Source organism: Molossus molossus, unplaced genomic scaffold (genome assembly GCF_014108415.1).
Source record: "Molossus molossus isolate mMolMol1 unplaced genomic scaffold, mMolMol1.p scaffold_m16_p_15, whole genome shotgun sequence".
Taxonomy (NCBI): domain Eukaryota; kingdom Metazoa; phylum Chordata; class Mammalia; order Chiroptera; family Molossidae; genus Molossus; species Molossus molossus.
The window spans coordinates 80,270,419-80,291,237 of record NW_023425350.1 but is presented as its reverse complement, the minus strand read 5'-3'; the positions used below and the strand labels follow the sequence as shown (position 1 = coordinate 80,291,237).

General features: G+C 49.6%; 1 protein-coding gene across 1 annotated transcript in view; it reads left to right on the top strand.

Annotated features, from left to right (window-relative positions):
* The window catches only part of MAP4K4 (mitogen-activated protein kinase kinase kinase kinase 4), a 180,378-nt gene extending 164,641 nt beyond the window's left edge, over positions 1-15,737 (top strand). The window contains 7 exon segments of the mRNA XM_036262518.1: positions 3,903-4,046; positions 7,667-7,801; positions 9,121-9,221; positions 10,667-10,816; positions 11,332-11,491; positions 12,276-12,415; positions 14,774-15,737. Coding sequence (XP_036118411.1) covers positions 3,903-4,046; positions 7,667-7,801; positions 9,121-9,221; positions 10,667-10,816; positions 11,332-11,491; positions 12,276-12,415; positions 14,774-14,857 — 914 coding nt within the window. The 3' untranslated portion in view covers positions 14,858-15,737.
* The last annotated feature ends 5,082 nt before the right edge of the window (positions 15,738-20,819 follow it).

Genomic DNA, 20,819 nt, shown 5'->3' with positions numbered 1-20,819 from the left:
GGCGTTCCTGAGTGGACAGAGGCGTCCCTTCTGCTGCCGTGTCGCTGCCTTGTCATCCGTACCTTCCGGGAAGTGCTTGCATCATGCGTTCTGTTTTAATCACCTCGTATAACTGACTTTTGTTTTATAAATTGGTGCATATTTATTATATTTTTTTTTTTTATCCTCACCCGAGGATATTTTTCCATTTTTTGTACAGATAGAGTGGGAGGGAGAGAGAGGAAGGGAGAGAGAGAGAGAAACATCGACGTGAAGGGACACATCGAGTGGCTGCCACCCGCACGACCAACCAGGGCCGGGGACAAACTGCAACCGAAGTACGTGCCCTTAGCGGGAACCGAACCCGGGTCTCTCCGGACCGCAGGCCGACGCTCTAACCGCTGAGCCAAACTGGCCAGGGCCATATTTATTATATTTTTTAATAAGGCATTTTCCCTGTTTGCAGTCAGGATTATTTTAACACATCTTTTGAACATGCTTGCCTCCATTCTTACATTCATAATGAGTTATCTGCAGTTAGGTAACTATAATAATGTCATCATTTATCATGGACTTTAAAGGAAATTTTAAATCACATGTTATATAGCTCATAGCCATTTTTCCCATTAATGTACACTAGATTTTTCTGGGTATAATTGCAGTTCCTAGTATAGCTTACATCTGAAAAATGAGCCAAAGTTTAATTATATCTAACAGACAAAAGGTTTTAAACTGTATTTATAAAAAATGACTGCAGCATGAAACCTAATTGTTTCTGTAGGTCCATCATTCCCTGGGCTGTCATTTTCCAGGGACTGGCTTGACCACATGCCTCAGACCAGGGCCCTCGGCACATGGCCCTGAGCGGCGAAGATGGGAGGATGGGCAGTCAGGGCGTGAGTCTGAATTAGCTGCAATTTTTGTGTATGGGAAAAGATTTTTTTCAGCTTTATCGTTTCGTTCTTTATTCCTTCTTTTTTTATTTTTTTTATTTTTTATTTTATTTTTTTATCCTCACCCGAGGATATTTTTCCATTTTTTGTACAGATAGAGTGGGAGGGAGAGAGAGGAAGGGAGAGAGAGAGAGAAACATCGACGTGAAGGGACACATCGAGTGGCTGCCACCCGCACGACCAACCAGGGCCGGGGACAAACTGCAACCGAAGTACGTGCCCTTAGCGGGAACCGAACCCGGGTCTCTCCAGACCGCAGGCCGACGCTTAACCGCTGAGCCAAACTGGCCAGGGCTCTTTATTCCTTCTTAACGCAAAGCTGTGATTGCTATTGGAATGCTGTTTCATTTTGGAAACCACAAATAATAGAAGATTTCACAAGGGTCATGTTTTGGGTAGTTATTACCAGATTCTTGATATAGATATTTTTAGGTACTTGATACTGGAGATTGACCAGGAAAATACTGAAATATTACTTGAAACGAAACCTTGGGAATGGGCTCTGTTTGTTTTATCTGCTGCAAATCATTCCCAAGCTCTTTAGAACACCTGGCCCAGGTGTGCGGCGGGCGGGCGCGGAGAGGAACTCCGCTCTGCCGGTGCTCGCGGGAGGACGGCCGGCCTGCAGAGTCAGACCGGGAGCGAGTGGAGCTGCGAGGGCGTCCGCATCTCCTGCTGACACTGAGTCTACGAAGGCGGACAGCCCTTTCTTTGTCTTGCATCGAGTTACTTTGTTTTGTAAAACAATGGCTGTTATAAGCCTGAAAAGTGTAATGCCATGAGCTATAATTCGAAGCCATGATTTTCCCTGATTAATAAAATCCATCCTTAGCTACAATTGCTGTTATGGTGGCCATTACCCTCATGTGGCCATTTAAGTTTAGATGAACTAAAGTAGAAAGTTCTGTTGCTCAGTTGGACCGGCCACGTTTCAAATACTCAGCAGCCACACGTGGCCATTGGCTAACATACTGGACATCTGTTGGTCAGGGCTGGCTTCGATGGTGCATCCTAAAATCCTGCTTTCAGATGATAGAAGGAGCTGTGTGCACTTAAAGCCTTGTTCCTTGTGTTGTACAAATGATTCTATTTTCAGAGTTGTGTTTAATTGTTAAGGTTCTCTTGAGTTAGGCAGTGAATACTCAGGTTTTTTTCCCTTTCCCCCCGAATTCCAGAGGCTTCCCTCAGATTTTCTGAAGCTATTTCATAGTACACCAGGCTCTAACAAACTGTCTCATTAAACTAACACTGGACACAAGCACCTGTGCTCTGGGGTGTTGTCGGGGCTCCTGTCAGAGGCCCCCTGTACAAGGGTGAGGAGACTCCCCGTGTGCCGATGGCGTTGTGATGGGGCATTCGTCAGTCACGCTTATCAGAAGCCAGCTGTGTCCGGAACTCAGGAAGATCTGTCTACATGTTCTCCCTTTTCTGAGGACGAACTTCTGCATATCTAGCGGTCCACGTGCACACTATGAGTTACTGAAGTTTTTATTTGAGTTCGAATAGCAGGGAAGTGAGGACATAGGTAAATTCCAGGTTCCTCCTTCTCTCCTGGACCCAACAAGGTGCTCCCATCCCCTCACTGGTATTGCTTCGGTGGGGTCGCACCTGCTCATTTCGGAGCAGGCACAGAGCTGAGAGACTGCGGGAGGGTGTTTTCTTATTGCCTTCACAGTGGTTCATTTGAAGTGTTCTGGAAGTAGGGTTTGTGTAATAAAACATGGGTCATGGGGTTTGAGAAATACATACTTGTTCTGTGTCGTTTCCTCTATCAGAAGATACTGATTGAGCATTTACTTTGTGAAGGCCAAATGCTTCATGTCTGGTCTGTGATGTTACTGCCCAGTTCAGGGAATCAGTGCAGGTGTGTGTGCCCCGTGCCCTGAGAATGTAAGATGACCTCAGCACAGGCTGCAAAGTTCGTTTAGACTGAGGGAGAATGCGTTTGGGGAAGTAAGTGAATGATGAAGAGGAAGTCGGTTGGCTCAAGGGGCAGAGTTAGAATGCTCAGTCAAGGCTTCTGTGCCCCCCTCGACCTGGGGAGTGGTTCTGAAGGCGCAGTGTGACGGCAAGGATGCCAGGAAGGGAGGATGTGCCAGCACGTGCAGCGAGGGCCCGTCTCTGTCCGTAGTTGTAAGGGGCTGGAGCGGAGGCCAGGGCGAGGAAGGCGGGCTCTGGTTTGGGTGGCCCGTGGCTGGTGTGAGGCAGCCGTGGGATGGAGGCGGCAGAGGCCGAGACGCTGGTTTCAGTGGACATGGACAGCAGCAGAAGGGAGGGAGGGAGTGGAATGAGGAGTTCTTGGTTCAGGGGTGCTGCTCCAGGGGCCAGCATCCAGGAGAGGAGGTGCGTGGGGACGCGGAAGGAGACTGAACCTGGGGTCAGAAAATCAGGTGGGTGCCCCAGGAGGTCACAGGATTTCAGTTTTCCTGAGAAGCTGGGGGACGGAGGGCTGAGAGCAGTTGTTGTTTTCTTGATGATGATGGCAAACGGTCTTTAAGAAAACCTTAAGCTGAATGATGGAAGCCACATCAGTCACGAACACTGAAGCGTTCGGGGCTGCATACAGCCATTCCAGGAGAATAACGGCAGAGGGAGGGAGCTTGCAGGGGTCGGGACAAAGGTGTGTTCAGGTGTCTTGTGTGCCCAGTCACATGTAGACCCTGCAGTGCCAAGGAGGTGGTGAGCCCGGGCATCCTGGGGGTCTGAGGAAGCGCGGGAATGGGTGCCTTGTGGCGGGAACAGGGGATGGGGCTTGCTCATGTTCCCCTTACATCCTTTCTTACATGTGAGTAAATACGTCAGCGTCACATCTCTGTGGCGATGTGCTGCCGTTTGAGTACTTTGACCTGTGTCTGTGCCGAGCCTTCCTTCTTGTGGGCGAGTTAGGAAGCCGCTCTGCCAGGTAGATGGTGTACCATCCCGCGCCCGCCGAGCAGGGTGACATCAGGCCTTTCTCTGTCCTTCATGCAGGTGTGAATTTGTTAGTGGGCACAGAAAGCGGCCTGATGCTGTTGGACAGAAGTGGCCAAGGGAAGGTGTACCCTCTGATCAGCCGAAGACGATTTCAGCAGATGGACGTCCTTGAAGGCTTGAATGTCTTGGTGACAATATCTGGTAAGTATTTGTTTAGTAAAGCAGGGTTCTAGCACTGACCTTCAGCTACCTCCTTTTCTGAAGTCATGGCTCAACGAGATACAGCTGTACCAGAGGTGACCTCCATGTGCACCCTTCGCTCCCTGGAGGGCAGTCTTGAAAAGCCCAGGCACACGTGGTGATGGCATCTCCCACACAGGCGCTCTGCCCTCTGCTGTTGCTGGGTTCGATCCGGCGCATCCAGGTGTAGGCTTGTGTTCACTTCTTCCTCCGGCTATTTTTCATGCAGAGGAACTGTGTTCTTTTCTTACGTTAGTTAACACCATAAGGTTTTTTTTTTTTTAGAAAGAGCACCTTTTTTAGTACAAATTATATTTATTATTAAAGGTAACCAATTACTGCAGAAAATCTAGTAGGAGAAATAAAATGTAAAATCATCCCAAGAGAACATGGATTAATGTTTTGGTGGGGGTTTTTTTGCTCACGCGAGGACATTTTTGCATTTATCTTCAGATGGAGTAGGAAGAGGAGAGGGAAGAAGAGAGAGAGAGAAACATCGATATGAGAGAGACACATGGACTGGTCGCCACCCACACAACCCCAACTGGGGCCGGGGACAGACTGCAACCGAGGCACGTGCCCATAGCGGGATCTGAACCCGGGTCTCTCTGGTCCTCAGGCCGACGCTCTAACCGCTGAGCCAAACCGGCCAGGGCCACGTTTCGGTTTTTAACTTCCAGTCTTCTAAGCATAATCAACTCAAAATACACACACTCATGGGGTAAAAAATCTGCATAAAAATGGTTTTTCAATATTTCAAACATTCAGACAATAATAATAAGAAACCAGGACACCCATATACTGACTGGCTGGTTTTTTTAACAGATGTTAAAACACATATCCATATGTGCAGACACACCTGCAGCTAGCATCCCTTTCCTCCCACTTCCAGGGAGCCGCTCTCCTGAGCTCAGGGTGTGCGCTGTCCGCTCTGTTGGCTCCCACCAGGCAGCAGCTCTTCCCGTGTCATTGGACATTCTCCCGTGACACCCACCGTACATGGCTGCTGAGTGTTCTCCATATGGATGTGCCAGTATTGATTCACTCCTCTTCTGTTGTAAGGCTTCCGTTTATTCCTCCCCCTCATATAAACATGTTTCACACAAATCTTTGTAGCTTACTTAACCTTGGGCATACACATTCATGTTTCATACATCATAATTTCCTAATAACTTGTGTTAGTGCTGGGGTCAAAGAGTATGAAAATTATAAGACTTTATATAAAGGTCTTTCAGCAGCAATTTTGATTTAGTTATCTGCTAACTCAAGCTTGTTACATTTGTTTTATATGTAACGTATATCTTTAAGTTCTCAAATAGGCTTTTGGTTATAAGTAAAGGTGTTTGTTGAAATGCAAAAATTTCACTGTTACACTTAAATGAGAAACAACCATTTAAAACTAGAGTGTTGAGGAGGAGGTTCAAAAACAGGAAGAAAAATCTGCAAGGAGAATGGTTTAGAGTTGACTTTGTGATCCAGTTAACAGGGTGATTCATGGAGATTAATAATCAGCTGGTACCAGTGATAATTTTGGGTCTGATTTTCCATATTCTTTTTTAGTAGCTTTTAATGGTTTTCAAAATCATAAAAATAACACATGTCAACTTTAGGAAGCTTTTAAAATAGGAAAACTTAGGAAGAATAAATGTTACCACTATATTGGGATAACTCTTGTTAACATTTTATTGTATTTTCTTCTCTTTTCTATAAATATATCTCAATATGGAAATAAAACACTGTACACAAAACCGTGTGGTCTTTGTTTCACTTAACATATTGAATATTTTCCCAAGTTCTTCATACTTAAAAAGTATAAGACATAGTATACAAGTCCGCAGATAATAAGTCTAGAGTTCAGTGAATTGTCACAATTAGTGTTCGTCCATGTGGCCCCACCCTGGAAGCTCCTCGTGCCACCTGCTTGTCACAGAGCGCCTTAGATTGGTTTTGTTTTCATTGGACTGAAGTCATATAAGCAGTAAAATGGCAGGTGTCTGGCTACTTGAAGTCTGTAGTTTATATCGGGGTTGACTCTTGGTGGTGTGTGTTCTGTGGGTTCCGACAAGTGCATGATTGTCCACCGTCACAGTGTCACGCAGACCGTCGTCACCGCCCGGAAACCCCCGGCTTCACCTGCTCACCCCTGGTCCGAGCCCCTGGCAACAACTGATGTTTTGTACAGTCTCTGCTACCTTTTCCAGAATGATGATGTTGGAGTCATAAGCATGGAGCCTTTTCACACTGTTTAAGATTTCCAACTGCTTTAGCGAGTATATAGGAAAGCAGTTGACTTTTTTAAAAATATATTTTTTTTATTGATTTGAGAGAGAGTAAGGGGGGAGGAGAGAGGGAGAGAAAAAAACATTGATCGGCTGCCTCCAGCACACCCCTAACTGGGGATTGATCCTGAAACAGGCCTGTACCCTGACCGGGAATCAAACCCACAATCTTTTGGTGCGTGGGACAGTGCTCTAGCCTACTGAGCCACCAGCCAGGGCTAGCCTAGAGCTTTTATCACGAGATGGGTGCTGGGTATCGTCAAATGCTTTTCTACACCTATTCATAGGATCGTAGGATTTTTCTGTAGCTTCATGTGAGTGTCTGGTGGCTTTGCTCAGCGTCTTGTGTGTGTGGTTGTTTTTAGCTGTATCTGTTCCTTCTTGTTCCTGTGTGTGACCCCATCAGAATTCGCCACTCGGCCACTGTTACCAGGCTCGTGTTGTCCCTGGGGGCCTGTTAGGAACAGTGCTGCTGTAGACATTCGTGCTCGTATTTGGGGCTCAGAGACACATGTATATCAGGAGAGAAATCACTGGGCCTTGGCTGGGTACACGTATGTCCTACTTTCATAGATGACGCCACGCTTTTCACAGTGGTTCTCACCATTTCCGCACGAGTCACCGACGTTCCTTGTCACCCCCGTTTTCAAGTGTCCCTGCTCCTTCAATTCTCGGCACTGGCGGGCGTGGGGGCCGCACCGCATCGCGGGGTGAACCTGCATTCACTGCTGGCTGTTGGGAGCGGGCCTCCCTGTGTGCCTGGGGGTGGCTTCCTGCTTGTTCTGCGGCGCCCCCTTCCGTGGCCGGTTTCTCAGCGCGCTTTGCAGTTTTGGAGGCAAGTCCTCTGTTGGCTTGTGAGTTGCGCACATCTCCAGGGTGGCTCACCTTTGGGGGACTCAGCCTGCTGGGTGATCTGTGTAACCCTTGTGCTGTCGAGTGGGAAGTAATCGCTGTGCTGAGGGCTTTGAGAATCAGAAGACAGTACGTGTGAGAGCACCCTACAAGCTCTGCTGACTGTGTCACTGTGAAGGTGACTGGCTTATTGATACTGTTCGTCTACATAAGTGCGAGTTCTTTATTCTTTTTAAAATCTTTCCTTCTAACTCAGGGTACAACTGTGATAAATCTTGAGTTTCAAAGTCCATCTGAAAAGCTTGAATTGAGTTTCTGGTAAAACTGATACAAAATTATTCCCTTAGCAGGAAGATAGTTGTTATTTATTGAATTTATTTTAGTTGCTGTTGTTATTGATGACGTCTGCTTTTGAATATGTGTGTAAAATGTTTTTATTTGTTTCGCTAGGCAAAAAGGATAAGTTACGTGTCTACTATCTGTCCTGGTTGAGGAATAAGATCCTGCACAATGACCCGGAGGTGGAGAAGAAGCAGGGGTGGACGACCGTCGGCGACCTGGAAGGGTGTGTGCACTATAAAGTTGGTGAGTGCCAGCAGGGCACATATTCTTTAAAGCCTTCAATAATGAGCTTGTTTGTGGTGTGTGTGGCTCGTTACTGTTACGTTTCTAAGGCACCATCTGATCCTGAAGACGGCTGGGCCGGGGCACCTTCGAGCACCCCCAGAGCTTCCCTGCTGCTCGCTGTGTCCTGTGTGTGCCCTGGCCCCCGGCGCACCCTGTGCAGAGTCCTCACCCTTTCTAGTGGACAGGTCACTCACGTTCACCTGCAGAGGGGCAGTCCAGTCACCGTGGAGATCGGGCACTTAGAAACCGCCGGGTCTGACCCAGCCAGCAAGTCACACGTGCGCAGGGTTCCTCTGAGTGTTTGTGTTTATTTTAAGCAGAGCTGGCTGGCTGTAAGTAAACAGCTTTGTCAAGGAGGTGTCTGTACGTGTGTGTCTGCATATGTTTTTTATAAGTATAGGTAGATAGTTGAAGAGAGATTTTCTTCACTACTGCTCTTTTGGTTCAGAACTTGAGGTGGAATCCTAGCAGTTACTACCTCTACAGGTCAAGAAGTGGTTTGAAGTGATACGGGGGCTTCCACGCAGAGACAGCTGGGCCTCCCTCGGTCAGCGAGTGCTCTGGTGTGGTCGTCTGTGCCTCAGCCTCTGAGCTCCACGCAGGGCTCAGGACAAGGCACGGGGAAGGCTCGGCCTCTTGCTATGGCTTGGGAGCTTCTTGACTGACTAGTGTCACTGCCCTTCTCAAGTGACAGACACTGAGCCGCTGAGAGGCCAGGGTGGTGTGCTTGGCATTGCCCTTGATGATTAAACACTGACAGTATGAGGAGGTCAGACACATCAGTGGAAGGACTCACTGGCGGTAGCAGAGTGTGGGAGCTGAGTCAGCACAGCGGCAAGAACTCGGAACAGCCGGGCTCACACGTGGAAGGGCTCGGAAGGGCACTGAGCTGGACCCTCAGCATTTCCGCCTGTTGGTTTGCATGAATCAGAAGTCATTTTTTTTATCCTCACCTGAGGACATTTTTCTGTTTTTTGTTCAGATAGAGTGGGAAGGAGAGAGAGGAAGAGAGAGAGAAACATCAACGTGAAAGGGACACATCGAGTAGCTGCCTCCCATAGGGCCCAACCAGGGCCGGGGACACACTGCAACCGAGGTACATGCCCTTAGCGGGAATTGAGCCCCAGTCTCTCTGGACCGCAGGCCAACGCCCTAACCGCTGAGCCAAATCGGCCAGGGCAGTAGAAGTCATTTTTATAAAGTTTGTGGAAGACAGCCCAAAGAATTTAGAGTTCCGTGTTGATACTGATTTGTGCTTCTCTTATCTGTTTTTTTAGTAAAATATGAAAGAATCAAATTTCTCGTAATCGCTTTGAAGAGTTCTGTGGAAGTTTACGCGTGGGCACCCAAGCCATACCACAAATTCATGGCCTTCAAGGTAACGACATCAGGGGCATTCAAAAGGGCATTGCTGTGCTGTGACCCAGAGCCAGGGAACACGTTTAAAACCCTCAGCAGTTAAAACTGATCACTGAACAGGGTGTGACTTTTCATAAGAGCGGCATGGCTCATGTCATAAGCCTCGCTCTCTGCGTCTCGGCCCTCGGAGTGGGCAGTGGGGCCAGGTGCCGTGCAGACGCTTCGGTCACTGTGGTGACAGGAGAGAACAGAGCAGCAGCACTTCCACGTCAGAGCAGCCTCGGCCCCCACCTGACGTCATGGACGTGCGTGGACATTTAGACGACAGGAAAGTGCCCGCCAAGTGCTCGTTAGAATTAAATTACAGACATTCTTAACAACACAGGAATGCGTGGTACAGAGTCACAACTTAAACAGAGAAGCAGAGTAAAATATGTGTAGTGTACCACTTTTTTTTTTTTTTTAAGAAAAATGTGGAAAAATATTGTTATTTTATATGAGTATTTCTGATATTTAAAAAAATTTTGCGTTTGCACTAGATACAAATTTATGACACTTAATTTAAATGATTGTGCTGTGACATTAGATAGTATAAATAACTTAACATCCTTTCTAATATTAGACACAGATCCTTAAGCATAGTCCCTCGGACTATTTCATGTATGGTGAGAAATTAAGAATTTTTCATCCAAAATAATTCTATTTACTTATTTTAAAAATAGTTTGGATATATCTTATTCAGGTTAGCCTTTAATTATTTGGGAAATTGATATATTTAGATGGCTTATTCCTTGATCCCTAGTAAAGCAGGATAAATGGGTATCATATTTGCTTAAAAAGTAAGTCTGCATATTATTGAATGAAAGTAATTGGATATGAAATAATAATAATCATCTGAGACTTGCTCTTAATATAATCTTCATGTTATAGGCTCTAGACTAGCTGCTTTCAGTAATTATTTGAATCTGCCCAGTGAGCTGTAGGTGCTGATGTGAACGGGGATAAGGCCCTCCAGGCTGCATGTCACCCCTTTGTCACTGTCCCTGGGGTCACACATGCAAGCAGAAGTCTGATAGTGTCAGTAGAAGCCGTAGTGACTGTGCCGAGCCTCCTGGTAAATTCTCAGTGTGACTCTGCAGCCCGTGGTCTGCATTCGCGTAGTTGGAGAGTGTGCCGTGGGGATCCCCGGTCATTTCTCTGCGTGTTTTCTCACTGAGACATGTGACAGAGCAGAATGCGTGGACTCGGTAGGGAGAATTTGGGACATGGCTTCTGGAAGAAGTATTTTCTAGATTCTTGTTAACAGACAAAAGCATGTTAAATTAAATGTGTTTTTCGAGTGTTGTTACCATTGATTGTTGCCAGGGGGCTCAGGGATTGGCCAGCTGGGGACTGGCTTCCCTAGTTGCCCTGTGGGAAGTGAGTCACTCGCTCACTGCCCCTGGGTTCCTGTTTGCCTCGCAGTCGTTTGGAGAGCTGGCCCACAAGCCGCTGCTGGTGGACCTCACTGTGGAGGAGGGCCAGCGGCTGAAGGTGATCTACGGGTCCTGCGCTGGGTTCCATGCTGTCGATGTGGACTCGGGGTCCGTCTACGACATTTACCTACCCACACACGTAAGAGAGAGCCCTCCCTCTGTGGTGGGTTGGCTGGCTCCATTTTGTTTTGACTTTCTCTTTACTCTGCTTAGTGAACTAACAACACAAGCAGGGATTCCTTACTGCCCCTGGTGGTGTGGGGGTGAGTACTTAAATGACATGCCATTTCCACAGCTCCATGCTCTCTGAGACAAGTGGAACCGTCCCTCCTGGCTCTGTGAAGCCCTCCTGAAAACCTCTTAGCCCTGGCTTTGACTAACATGGGATGGATTTGGGGCAGTAGCTGGTAGGTCAGAACACCCCGGGGTTGGGAGTGCTTTGAGGACCATAATTTCTTAAATGGAGTCCACAGCCTTGATATGTTCCAGGGACCTCAGGAAATGTGAGCTCGTGGAGTACGGCCTGTAAACGATGCGGGATACGGACGCGTGGGTGTCCCAAACGTCGTCCTGTGCTGCGCCCATCGCCAGGGGCACGGGCAGCGCATCCTCCGAGACAGCCTTGCCGAGCCCTGTGCTCTGTCCCCCCTCCAGATCCAGTGCAGCATCAAGCCGCACGCGGTCATCATCCTCCCCGACACGGACGGCATGGAGCTGCTGCTGTGCTACGAGGACGAGGGCGTCTACGTCAACACGTACGGGCGCATCACCAAGGACGTGGTTCTGCAGTGGGGGGAGATGCCCACCTCCGTGGGTAGGTGCCAGGAGGCGGCGTCTGCGCGTGTGTCTGAACCGGCGGGCATTGTCCGCGGGGGTGGCTGGTGCTGGACGGTGGGAAGTTAGATTGTGGAGTCGGGCTGCTTTAGAACAAAATCCAAGATATTAATATGTTTTTAAACTCTTGTCCTTGACAATCCTCCACTTAATCCTTAAGACATTCAGGGAAGTGGGACAGGTGTTGAATGACTGTGGAAGGACAGGGAGACGGAAGGTGTGTGCTGTGCCCTTGGGGCGGCAGAGCCCCAGCCCGACACAGCCTGCAGTTCTGGAGGCGTCCGTGGGGGCAGCCGGCAGCACGGGCGCGGCGGCGGGCAGCGCGGGCCTGGTGGCGGGCGGCGCGGGCCTGGTGGCAGCCGGCAGCGCGGGCCTGGCGGCGGGCGGCGCGGGCTCCGGGGCTTCAAGTTCTCTTTCATACTGCCCTGGTTGCAGTTCAGTCACTGTCGCTGTCCACCTGTCATTCCTTCTCCCTGCGCCCTCTGACCGGCTTGCCGGGACGGAGCACTCCCCTGTACACACAGTGGTCATGGCGCAAGGCAGGAGGTGCCTCGCAGATGAACACCTTCACCCATTGATTCAAGTGTCGGCTTCTCAGGACAGACCGAGAGCTCACAGAGAAGGCCGGGTTTCTTAAAACAAAAATTCTTAAATGCTAGACGTTTAGGGTGTGTGTGTGTGTGTGTGTGTGTGTGTGTTGCATAAGAAGCATCTTTTCACAGCTATTTTCTTATCTTTAACAATATGTGTTTTGCCTCAAAAAGCATATATTCGATCCAATCAGACGATGGGCTGGGGAGAAAAGGCCATAGAGATCCGGTCTGTGGAGACAGGCCACCTGGACGGTGTGTTCATGCACAAAAGGGCGCAGAGACTGAAGTTCCTGTGTGAGCGCAACGACAAGGTAACGGGCCTCGGACACGGCTCCTTCCGTCCGCCACCTTTCCACGGCGCTTCATTTTCACGGAGTTTGGTGAAGCTTTTCCTTAGGATTCAATAGTTTCTGAAATAATTCATCAAGGAACTTTTTAGTTGTGGATTTTAGACGTGTTAATGGGGGTTGAGATGTGTGTTGCATATATAGATATATTGTTTTTCTATGAGGTGATAGAGAAAGTTTATCCCTGGAGAAATTACCATACAGAGTGTTTTAACCCCTTTGGGTGACCTGTCAGATGTTTGGCTTGGGACTCGGGAAGCTGAGCTGCCATGTGGGGGCAGGTGGGGTGTTGCAGTGAGAAACCACCCGTGCAGATCTGGGCAGGCGGGGCTCTGTCCCCGCGTGTGTCAGGAAGATCCTGTGCTCGCTGCCTTTCCAGCAGTGAAATAACTTCCCAGTGTGCATGTCAGAAACCCTGAGGGAAATCGTTGCAGAAAGACAGGTACCTCCTGCATCTGAGACCCCAGGGCATCCAAGCCCCAAGATAAAAAACCTTTCTTTTCCCAAACTGACCACATCCTTGCCCTCTCCTGTCCTACTCACCCCCAAGGAATTCCCAAAACCAGCGTTGGAGTGGAGCAGATAGATGGCCAAGGCTGTGGGTCACCCTGGCCTGCTTCCGAAAGGACAGCGAGGCGGGAGCTGATCTTTTTTTTTTTCAGTCCTAACCTGAGGATATTTTTCTGTTTATCTTCAGATAGAGTGGGAGGGAGGGGGAGAGAGAAACATCTGTGTGAGAGAGACACATTGACTGGTTGCCTCCCACACAACCCCAACCGGGGCTGGGGACGAACCGCAGCCAAGGTACATGCCCTTGGCCGGAACCAAACCCAGGTCTCTGGTCCGCGGGCGACGCTCCAACTCCTGAGCCATCCAGCAAGGCAGGAGCTGATCTTTGCCAAGCCCAGCTTCTGTCCTGTGCCCTTGGGTGGAGACGGGCCCGCTGCCTGGGGCAGCTGTTGGCAGCCTAGACACTCACCTCCTAAGAGCATCTCCGCCTCCTGCTCCACGTTGAAATAGTCCCGCAGGCTGACTTCTCCGATCAGACGTGAAGTCCGCGTGACCAGCGGACCTGTAGCTCTCTCTTCAGCACCCCACTTTTCTCCTGCAGTCCGAAGAGCACTGCTAATGGAGTAATGTTTTTTCCTACGTAACATCTCCCAAATCTTTACCTTGAAAAGTCATACCACCTCAGACCTCACCCAGGATTTCACCAGCTTTCTGGCTTATGTTTTCCAAGTGTATTTAATACAGCCATGAGTTTGAAATTCTTTGAACTTCTGTTAAATAATTTTATAATTCGTGATGCCATATCCCTCAAAGTTTATTAATAAAAGGAACAAAATTAAATTACTTTGTAACGTCATGAAATAAATAATACATTTTAGCTTATTTATTTATTTATTTTTTGTTAATTCTCACCCAGGGATATTTTCCCATTGATTCTTAGAGTGGGGGGGAGGCAGGGGAGGTGGGGGAGAAACAAACATCATTGTGAGAGAGACACATCAATTGGTTGCCTCTTGCATGACCTGGACCAATGCCAGGGATCGAACCCAGGTTGGTGCCCTTGACCAGGAATTGAACCCGAGTCCCTTTGGTCCTCAGGCGGACACTAACCACTGAGTAAAACCAGATAGGGCTAGCTTAATTTTTTAAAAGAGAAAAATCAGCCCTGGCCGGTTTAGCTCAGCGGTTGGAGCGTCCGCCTGCGGTCCAGAGAGACCTGGGTTCGGTTCCCGCTAAGGGCATGTACCTCGGTTGCAGTTTGTCCCCGGCCCTGGTTGGTCGTGCGGGTGGCAGCCACTCGATGTGTCCCTTCACATCAATGTTTCTCTCTCTCTCTCTTCCTCTCTCTCCCTCCCGCTCTATCTGAACAAAAAATGGAAAAATGTCCTCGGGTGAGGATAAAAAAATAAATAAATAAATAAAAATAGAAAAATCGTGTTGCAAAGGGGTCCTCCCCGTAGTTCATTGAGTTTTCTAAACACATCCATCTCTTGGAGGGCATCCGCAGTGGAGGTAAAAGAAATGGCCCGATTTCAGAAGCATCATTTTTTAATCTTGTGAAATTGTCACACTGTGGCAATGCACAAGGGGTTATTTGACTGATTAGCCTTCTTAGCTGTAATAAAAATTGGCCACAGATGATCACTCCTGATAAATGAAAAGTTGTGTCCTCCACGTTTCCTTCGGGGTTTCCGCTTCCTGCGTGTGGCAGTGTTGAGGTGGGGGCCGCTCCTGCCGGGGAGCCGCCGGGAGCTCTGTGCTCACAGGCGGTGCTGTTTGGTGGTAACCCTGCCCTTTCTCTTGCTTTCGCAGGTATTCTTTGCTTCTGTCCGGTCTGGTGGCAGCAGTCAGGTTTATTTCATGACGTTAGGCAGGACTTCTCTGCTGAGCTGGTAGAGTCACTGTGCGAGGACCGCGGCCCGTCTCCAAGCGCCTGGGAACTTGGAACTTGCAGCTGGAGCTCAGACTGCGCCGGGCAGTCCAGGACAGCCGTGTGCGCGGACACTGCTGCGGGGCTCTTTCTCCTCCGCCTCCTGCCCTTCCTCCAAGTTACCCCGACCTTTTTATTTTTTTATTTTTTTTCTTACTCAAAAATAAATCAGGCTGCAATGCAGCTGGTGCTGTTCAGATTCTACCATCAGGTGCTATAAGTGTTGTGGATCGAGCATCAGACCAGAGAGCAGGCCCCTCCTTCAGCTCCAGGACTCCTGGCCTCTGAGTGACGTCCTGGGGTGTCTGGAACAGGAGAGGGGAAGGTGCTGTGGGTGCCTGGGGAGTGGGCACAGGAGGTGGAGAGTGTGGGTCTCAGCGAGCAGGTTGCCGGAGCAAGAGCAGATTTAATATAGTGACGTTAACAATGTATTTAATTGACATTTCTTTTTGTAATGTGACAATATGTGGACAGAAGAAGGGGCAGGTTTAAGAAGTTAATATTTATAAAATGTGAAAGACACAGTTACTAGGATAACTTTTTAGTGGGTGGGGCATGGGAGGCGGGGTGGGGTGGGTTAAGGGGGTCCCATTTTGTTTTTTGGGGGAACTTTTTTTTTTTTTTTTTGGCTCTGCCAAGAACTCAGTCATTTTTTTGTGTACCAGGTTTTGCCTAAATCACGTGCAGATGGTTCTTTAAGAAAAAAGGAAAAAGAAAGTGTGTGCGTTTGTCTCACAGCCAGAGCTGTGCTGTGGACAGTCGCACGACCCTGCGCGGGCAGCTCGCCCCGCGGCCCGCACGCGCACAGGGCACGGTCTTCAACCACATGTTGTGTGTTGTTTTTTTTTTTTTGTTTTTTTTTTGCCTACCTCATTGTTTTAATGCATTAAGAGGTGGTTTAGTTTATATGTTTTTGGAGGAAAACATTAATGTTTAATTTAATCTTAATACCAAAACGATCAGATTGAAGTCTGACTGTTATTCTGTCACAGGTCTCAATAGGCACATGAGACACTGTCCCCGAAGAGAACTGGCCGTGTGGCTTCATCACGCTGACTGATGCAGTCTGCTTTCTGAGTGTAGAGAGCGAGAGCTTCATGTCGCCGCGCTCACCGTGAGCGTCGGACGTCTGCAGCCTCCAGCACAAGGGCCTTGTTCTCAGCTCGGGGTTTGGGAGCAGACAGGTGGTCATGTTAGAATAGTCACACCAACTGATCAGTGTTGCAGGAACCTTTCAGGGGGGTGGGGTATTTCCCTTTTCTAAAAATGCAGTGCACTAAAACTATTTTAAGAATGTAGTTAATACTGCTTATTTGTGAGAGCATCTTCCTGTGTTTTGGGTGTAATATCAAAGCCCTGGCTTTTCTTGTTCTTTTTAAACCAACTTTACTTCATGAATATGTTCATGGCATTTGTAATAAATGTCTTGGGTAATGATTTGTTTCCTGGCTCCGTGGTCACTCAGTCCCTCCGAGGAGGTCCCTCTGGGTGAAGGAACCGTGCCCAGCATCCTGGCCCCGCCCTGCCACCCTCTCCCGTGGGTGCGGAGGGGAGTGTCTCACGGTGGTCTCTAAACTGCACCAGACAGAAGCGTGGTGTTTCGTGGGTTTAATCCTCCCTTGTGGTTAATTTCTCTTTATAACATGAAAATGGGGAACTTACAATCATTTGCTCCTGTTCACCAAGGCTCTGCCCAACATTCTTACCTCATTTGGCATCCGTTTTGACCGCTGTGATTCTTGCTCTTGGCTCAGCATTTTTGCCAAAGGTTATCCTTTGAATTACAAAACCAAGTGGAAAATGCACTCACAGACGCAGACAGCAGCTGGCTGCACACGCCCACAAAGGCAGGCTCGCTGGGAAAGATTTTCCTCGGAAGGCGAAGATGATGGAAGGTCTGTCCGTTCGTGCCCTTCGGAGTAGTGCTGATGTCCAGCAGAACAAAACAGTGTTTTTGAGTGATTTGTAGTTAACCTAGGGAAGATGAAGAGTTGGTCCCACCTTTGGAAGGGACTTTTGAGGTAGGCCAGGTTCCACCATCACAGGGCTTCAGTCAAAGGTCGTTGCTGGTGTCTCTCTGTACATGCTTTGGCTTCTCAGACACGATGCGGTGGGCACTGAGCCTGTGCCAAGAGGAGGAGGAGCGGGGGCCAGGTCCAGTGTCGCCTTCCCAGGCTTAGAGAGAGGTGGAAGTTAGGAGGTGTCTGAAAAAATACTAAGCTTCTGTTGCCAGCATGGACAAAATGAGAAGGATGGTCTTAACTTTAAACAGACTTGAACCTCAGTGTCGAGAACGCAAGGGGTGTCAGACAGGTCATGCAGGAGGTGTTTGTATTGGAAGTACTGAGTGTGTAGAATTTGTCAAAAACTGGACTCCCCTCAAATATGATGGGGTCTGAGCTCAAGTAAAACCGTGCCCGCCCTGTGCGCACAGCCCAGTGCCCACCCTGCACGCGGTGTTCGAGCTGAGCAGAACTGGGGTCACTGCCGGGCCCCGTCGCTGGCCCCCGGCTGTGGTGCTGCCTCGGCCCCACCTTGGCGGCCAGGCTGCATTGTTGCGGCCTGAAGCAGGCGCCCAGTGAGGTGTCTCCATAGACACCTCACTGAGCTGTGAAAGTGGCATTCCTCGAGAGAAGGGCTGATTCTGTTCCTTTGCAAGCGTTGCAAGTCACAGAAGGGCCGAGATGGCAGAATTACAGAAGAAAGCAGTGTTATGATGATACCACTACACGTGGACGTTGACAGTGCGGCGGCTGTGCTCACTAGCAGCCCCGAGCCCACACTGCGTTTCCTTGTGCCCGTGCACCTGCGGTGTTGGAGACACGTTTACAGAAACGGTTACACCATGTGCACCACATATGCATGGCTTACTTTAAGTTGACGTTTTTAGTAGGTTATTTAGGTTTTGCCTTAATTGTAGTTCACTTTTGGTGATTCATAATCCCTAATTTGCCAGTGATAAATTTGCTAAACAGTAATGCAAATGGCAGGCTGCCCGGAACTCACCAGTCACGGCTGCGGAGCAGACTGGGGGCCAGGCCACCACCTTGCCTTCTCTGTGTTATAAAATTCCTGTTGTTTCTCCACCCCGTTTTCTTAAATAAAGTAAAAATGACACCTACATTCTGTGACATGAGTTTCAAATATATTCTGATCTAAAGGGTCTGTATTCTGTGCCCACCTCCTCCCCAGTGGCACCCCAGCTCCGGGCGCCTCCCATCCCTGCCCTCTTCCGTAACGGGTTGCCCACGGGATCACCAGGCACCGGCTACGAGAGTGGCAAACATTTGTTCGAAGACCCAGAATGAAATTGGTGGGGAGCTCTTGATCACCATGTTCTTAAACCAAGGAAGAAATAACAGCTTTATTTTTACAAGTCTGAATTGAATCAAAAAGTAAAATATTTGTCTACACCAAACAGGACAATTTAAAGTAGCCCTTTCTCAAAATGGTGCTTGAATACTAATTAGGTCTAATAATTGAAGCTCTTTCAGTGTAGGGTCATTGTGGCTGAGCCCTTCAGTTGAACCCCATTGGTTCCCCCTGGATCTGGTGGGAATGGTCCCCATTGGACAGCTTTGGGGCCGCGTCACTGGGTTCTGCAGCTTGCTACGCTCCAGGGTTCCAGAGAGGTGGCCACACTCCATTATCACCAGTTACTTGTGTGAATAGACCAGCTCCATTGTGCTCCACCCTAGAAAAGTTCTTTGAGGTGAAAGCAACTGTAACTAGGCCACCAGATGAATAAGGTTTTTCTCCTTGTACCTGAGGCCTGTGCAGCTGGTGGACGGCACGGCCTGGTGGAGCGGGACCACCGCTCTTCCTGCTGCTGCCGCTGCCCTGCCTGGGCCGGGTTCACTGCGGAGCCGCGCATGGCCCGCCCACCCAGACCCGCTCTGCTGGCCTCACTGTCCAGGGTCCAGGGTCCAGGGCCACCGCTCTTCCTGCTGCTGCCGCCGCCGCCGCCCTGCCTGGGCCGGGTTCACTGCGGAGCCGCGCATGGCCCGCCCACCCTGACCCGCTCTGCTGGCCTCACGGTCCAGGGTCCAGGGTCCAGGGCCACCGCTCTTCCTGCTGCTGCTGCTGCCGCCGCCCTGCCTGGGCCGGGTTCACTGCGGAGCCGCGCATGGCCCGCCCACCCTGACCCGCTCTGCTGGCCTCACGGTCCAGGGTCCAGGGTCCAGGGTCCAGGGCCACCGCTCTTCCTGCTGCTGCTGCCGCCGCCGCCCTGCCTGGGCCGGGTTCACTGCGGAGCCGCGCATGGCCCGCCCACCCTGACCCGCTCTGCTGGCCTCACGGTCCAGGGTCCAGGGCCACCGCTCTCCCTGCCGGTGAGGCCGCCCTGCCTGGCAGGCCCTCGTCCCATGGGCTCTGCCGTCCTAACAGAGAGGGCCCCTCCTTCCCAAGTCCTGTCCCCAGTGTGCTTAATTGTGGGGAGTTCGAATTTGACGGTCCAGCTGATAAAATTCTCCTACTTCAGTCTGAGACGTAAGATTCTGACCACGCGCCCAGCTGGGGAGACACAGGGATCGAGTTTGGGCAATTCTGCGCCTGCCTTTCGCTTGTTGGAAGTTGGACATAACTACAAACCTTAGAAACCAGTATTCAACAACTATTTTTGTAATAAATGATACTAAATACTAAATTCTTTTAACATCTTTATTGAGATCTAATTCACATACTGTACATAAAATTCATCTGTTTAAAGTAGCTTAGTAGCGTTAGTCATTTTTATTAACCTCAAGAGGACACCCGATACCCCTTTGCCATTGTCCCCTCATGCCCCCACCTCCCCATCCCACTGAAGTTGAAGCAACCACTGATCTTCCTCAGTGCGGTTTGCCTCTGGACGTGTCATGTAAATGGGCTCACGGGACATGCACCCTTGGTGACTGCCGGAGCTGGGCTCCGTGCTTTGTATCGCCCTTGGCTCTTACATTCCGCTTTAGGGGCCCCCCACCTCACTGACAACTAGGTCCCAGCCTCAATCGAAGCTTCAGAGTTCACCTTTCACAGAATAGGTTCCTGTTAAGATGTGTTTTCAATCTGAGCTTTTAGAAACGCAAGAATTCCCATCCCAAGAGATTTAAACACAGGCTCCTCATAGGTCAGGTACAGGGTGGTCAAGTTTTGAAACGGGGTCTGTTCTGAAAGCTCACCTGCTGTGTCTGCAAGACACTGGCCCTGCCTGCCCACCGACACAAGCCCCATCGCCCGGGGAAGTTGGGGACTGCTAGGCATTCTCCCTGGTGTTCAAGGCCTGGGTCGGGGTACTTGGGTCACCCCTCTGACTTAAGTGTGCTCACCCTGTAAACGCTGGTCCTGCTGAGCCAGGCCCCTAACCCTGGGCAGGTAGACACCACTGCACGTCTTGAAAGAGCCTTGCCCTCTGCATTTTGCTGGCATCAGGGCATTTCCCTCGCGCTACCTCCTGGAGGCCACCTCGTCTCAGCGTCTTGTGGGGCAGTGCTGAGTAAGTGTGAATGCTAGTTAACTTCTGGGAACTTGGTTTCTTTTCGGTCAATGGAACATGTTGAGCAACCAGGGTGCTGAGCAGTCCTGAGGTGCTGCTCCTTTGAGGAAATACAGGGGCACCTTTGAAAGGGTGCTTGGTGTATGCCAGATGTTAAAGCAGAGCCTTCATGTATGGTGCATACAGAAAAGATGGACACTTTTGACCTAAAACAGCTATCGCTGCCAAAAGAGCCCATGTGAGTTTGGACTCAGGTAAAACCAGTGAGAGAGGGCACCCTTCCGGTTAGGTTGCTCTTGGCTGGATACCGTCATGGGGTCTAGACCCACTGCAGCCCCGGCCCAGGGGAGGGACCCGCCGGCGAAGGGCTCCAAACTAGTTCCCCATAAAGACTGGTTTAAAGAAAAGGTAACAAAAATAATTAGAATGCCCTAAACTAGGGACTATGCGGCCAG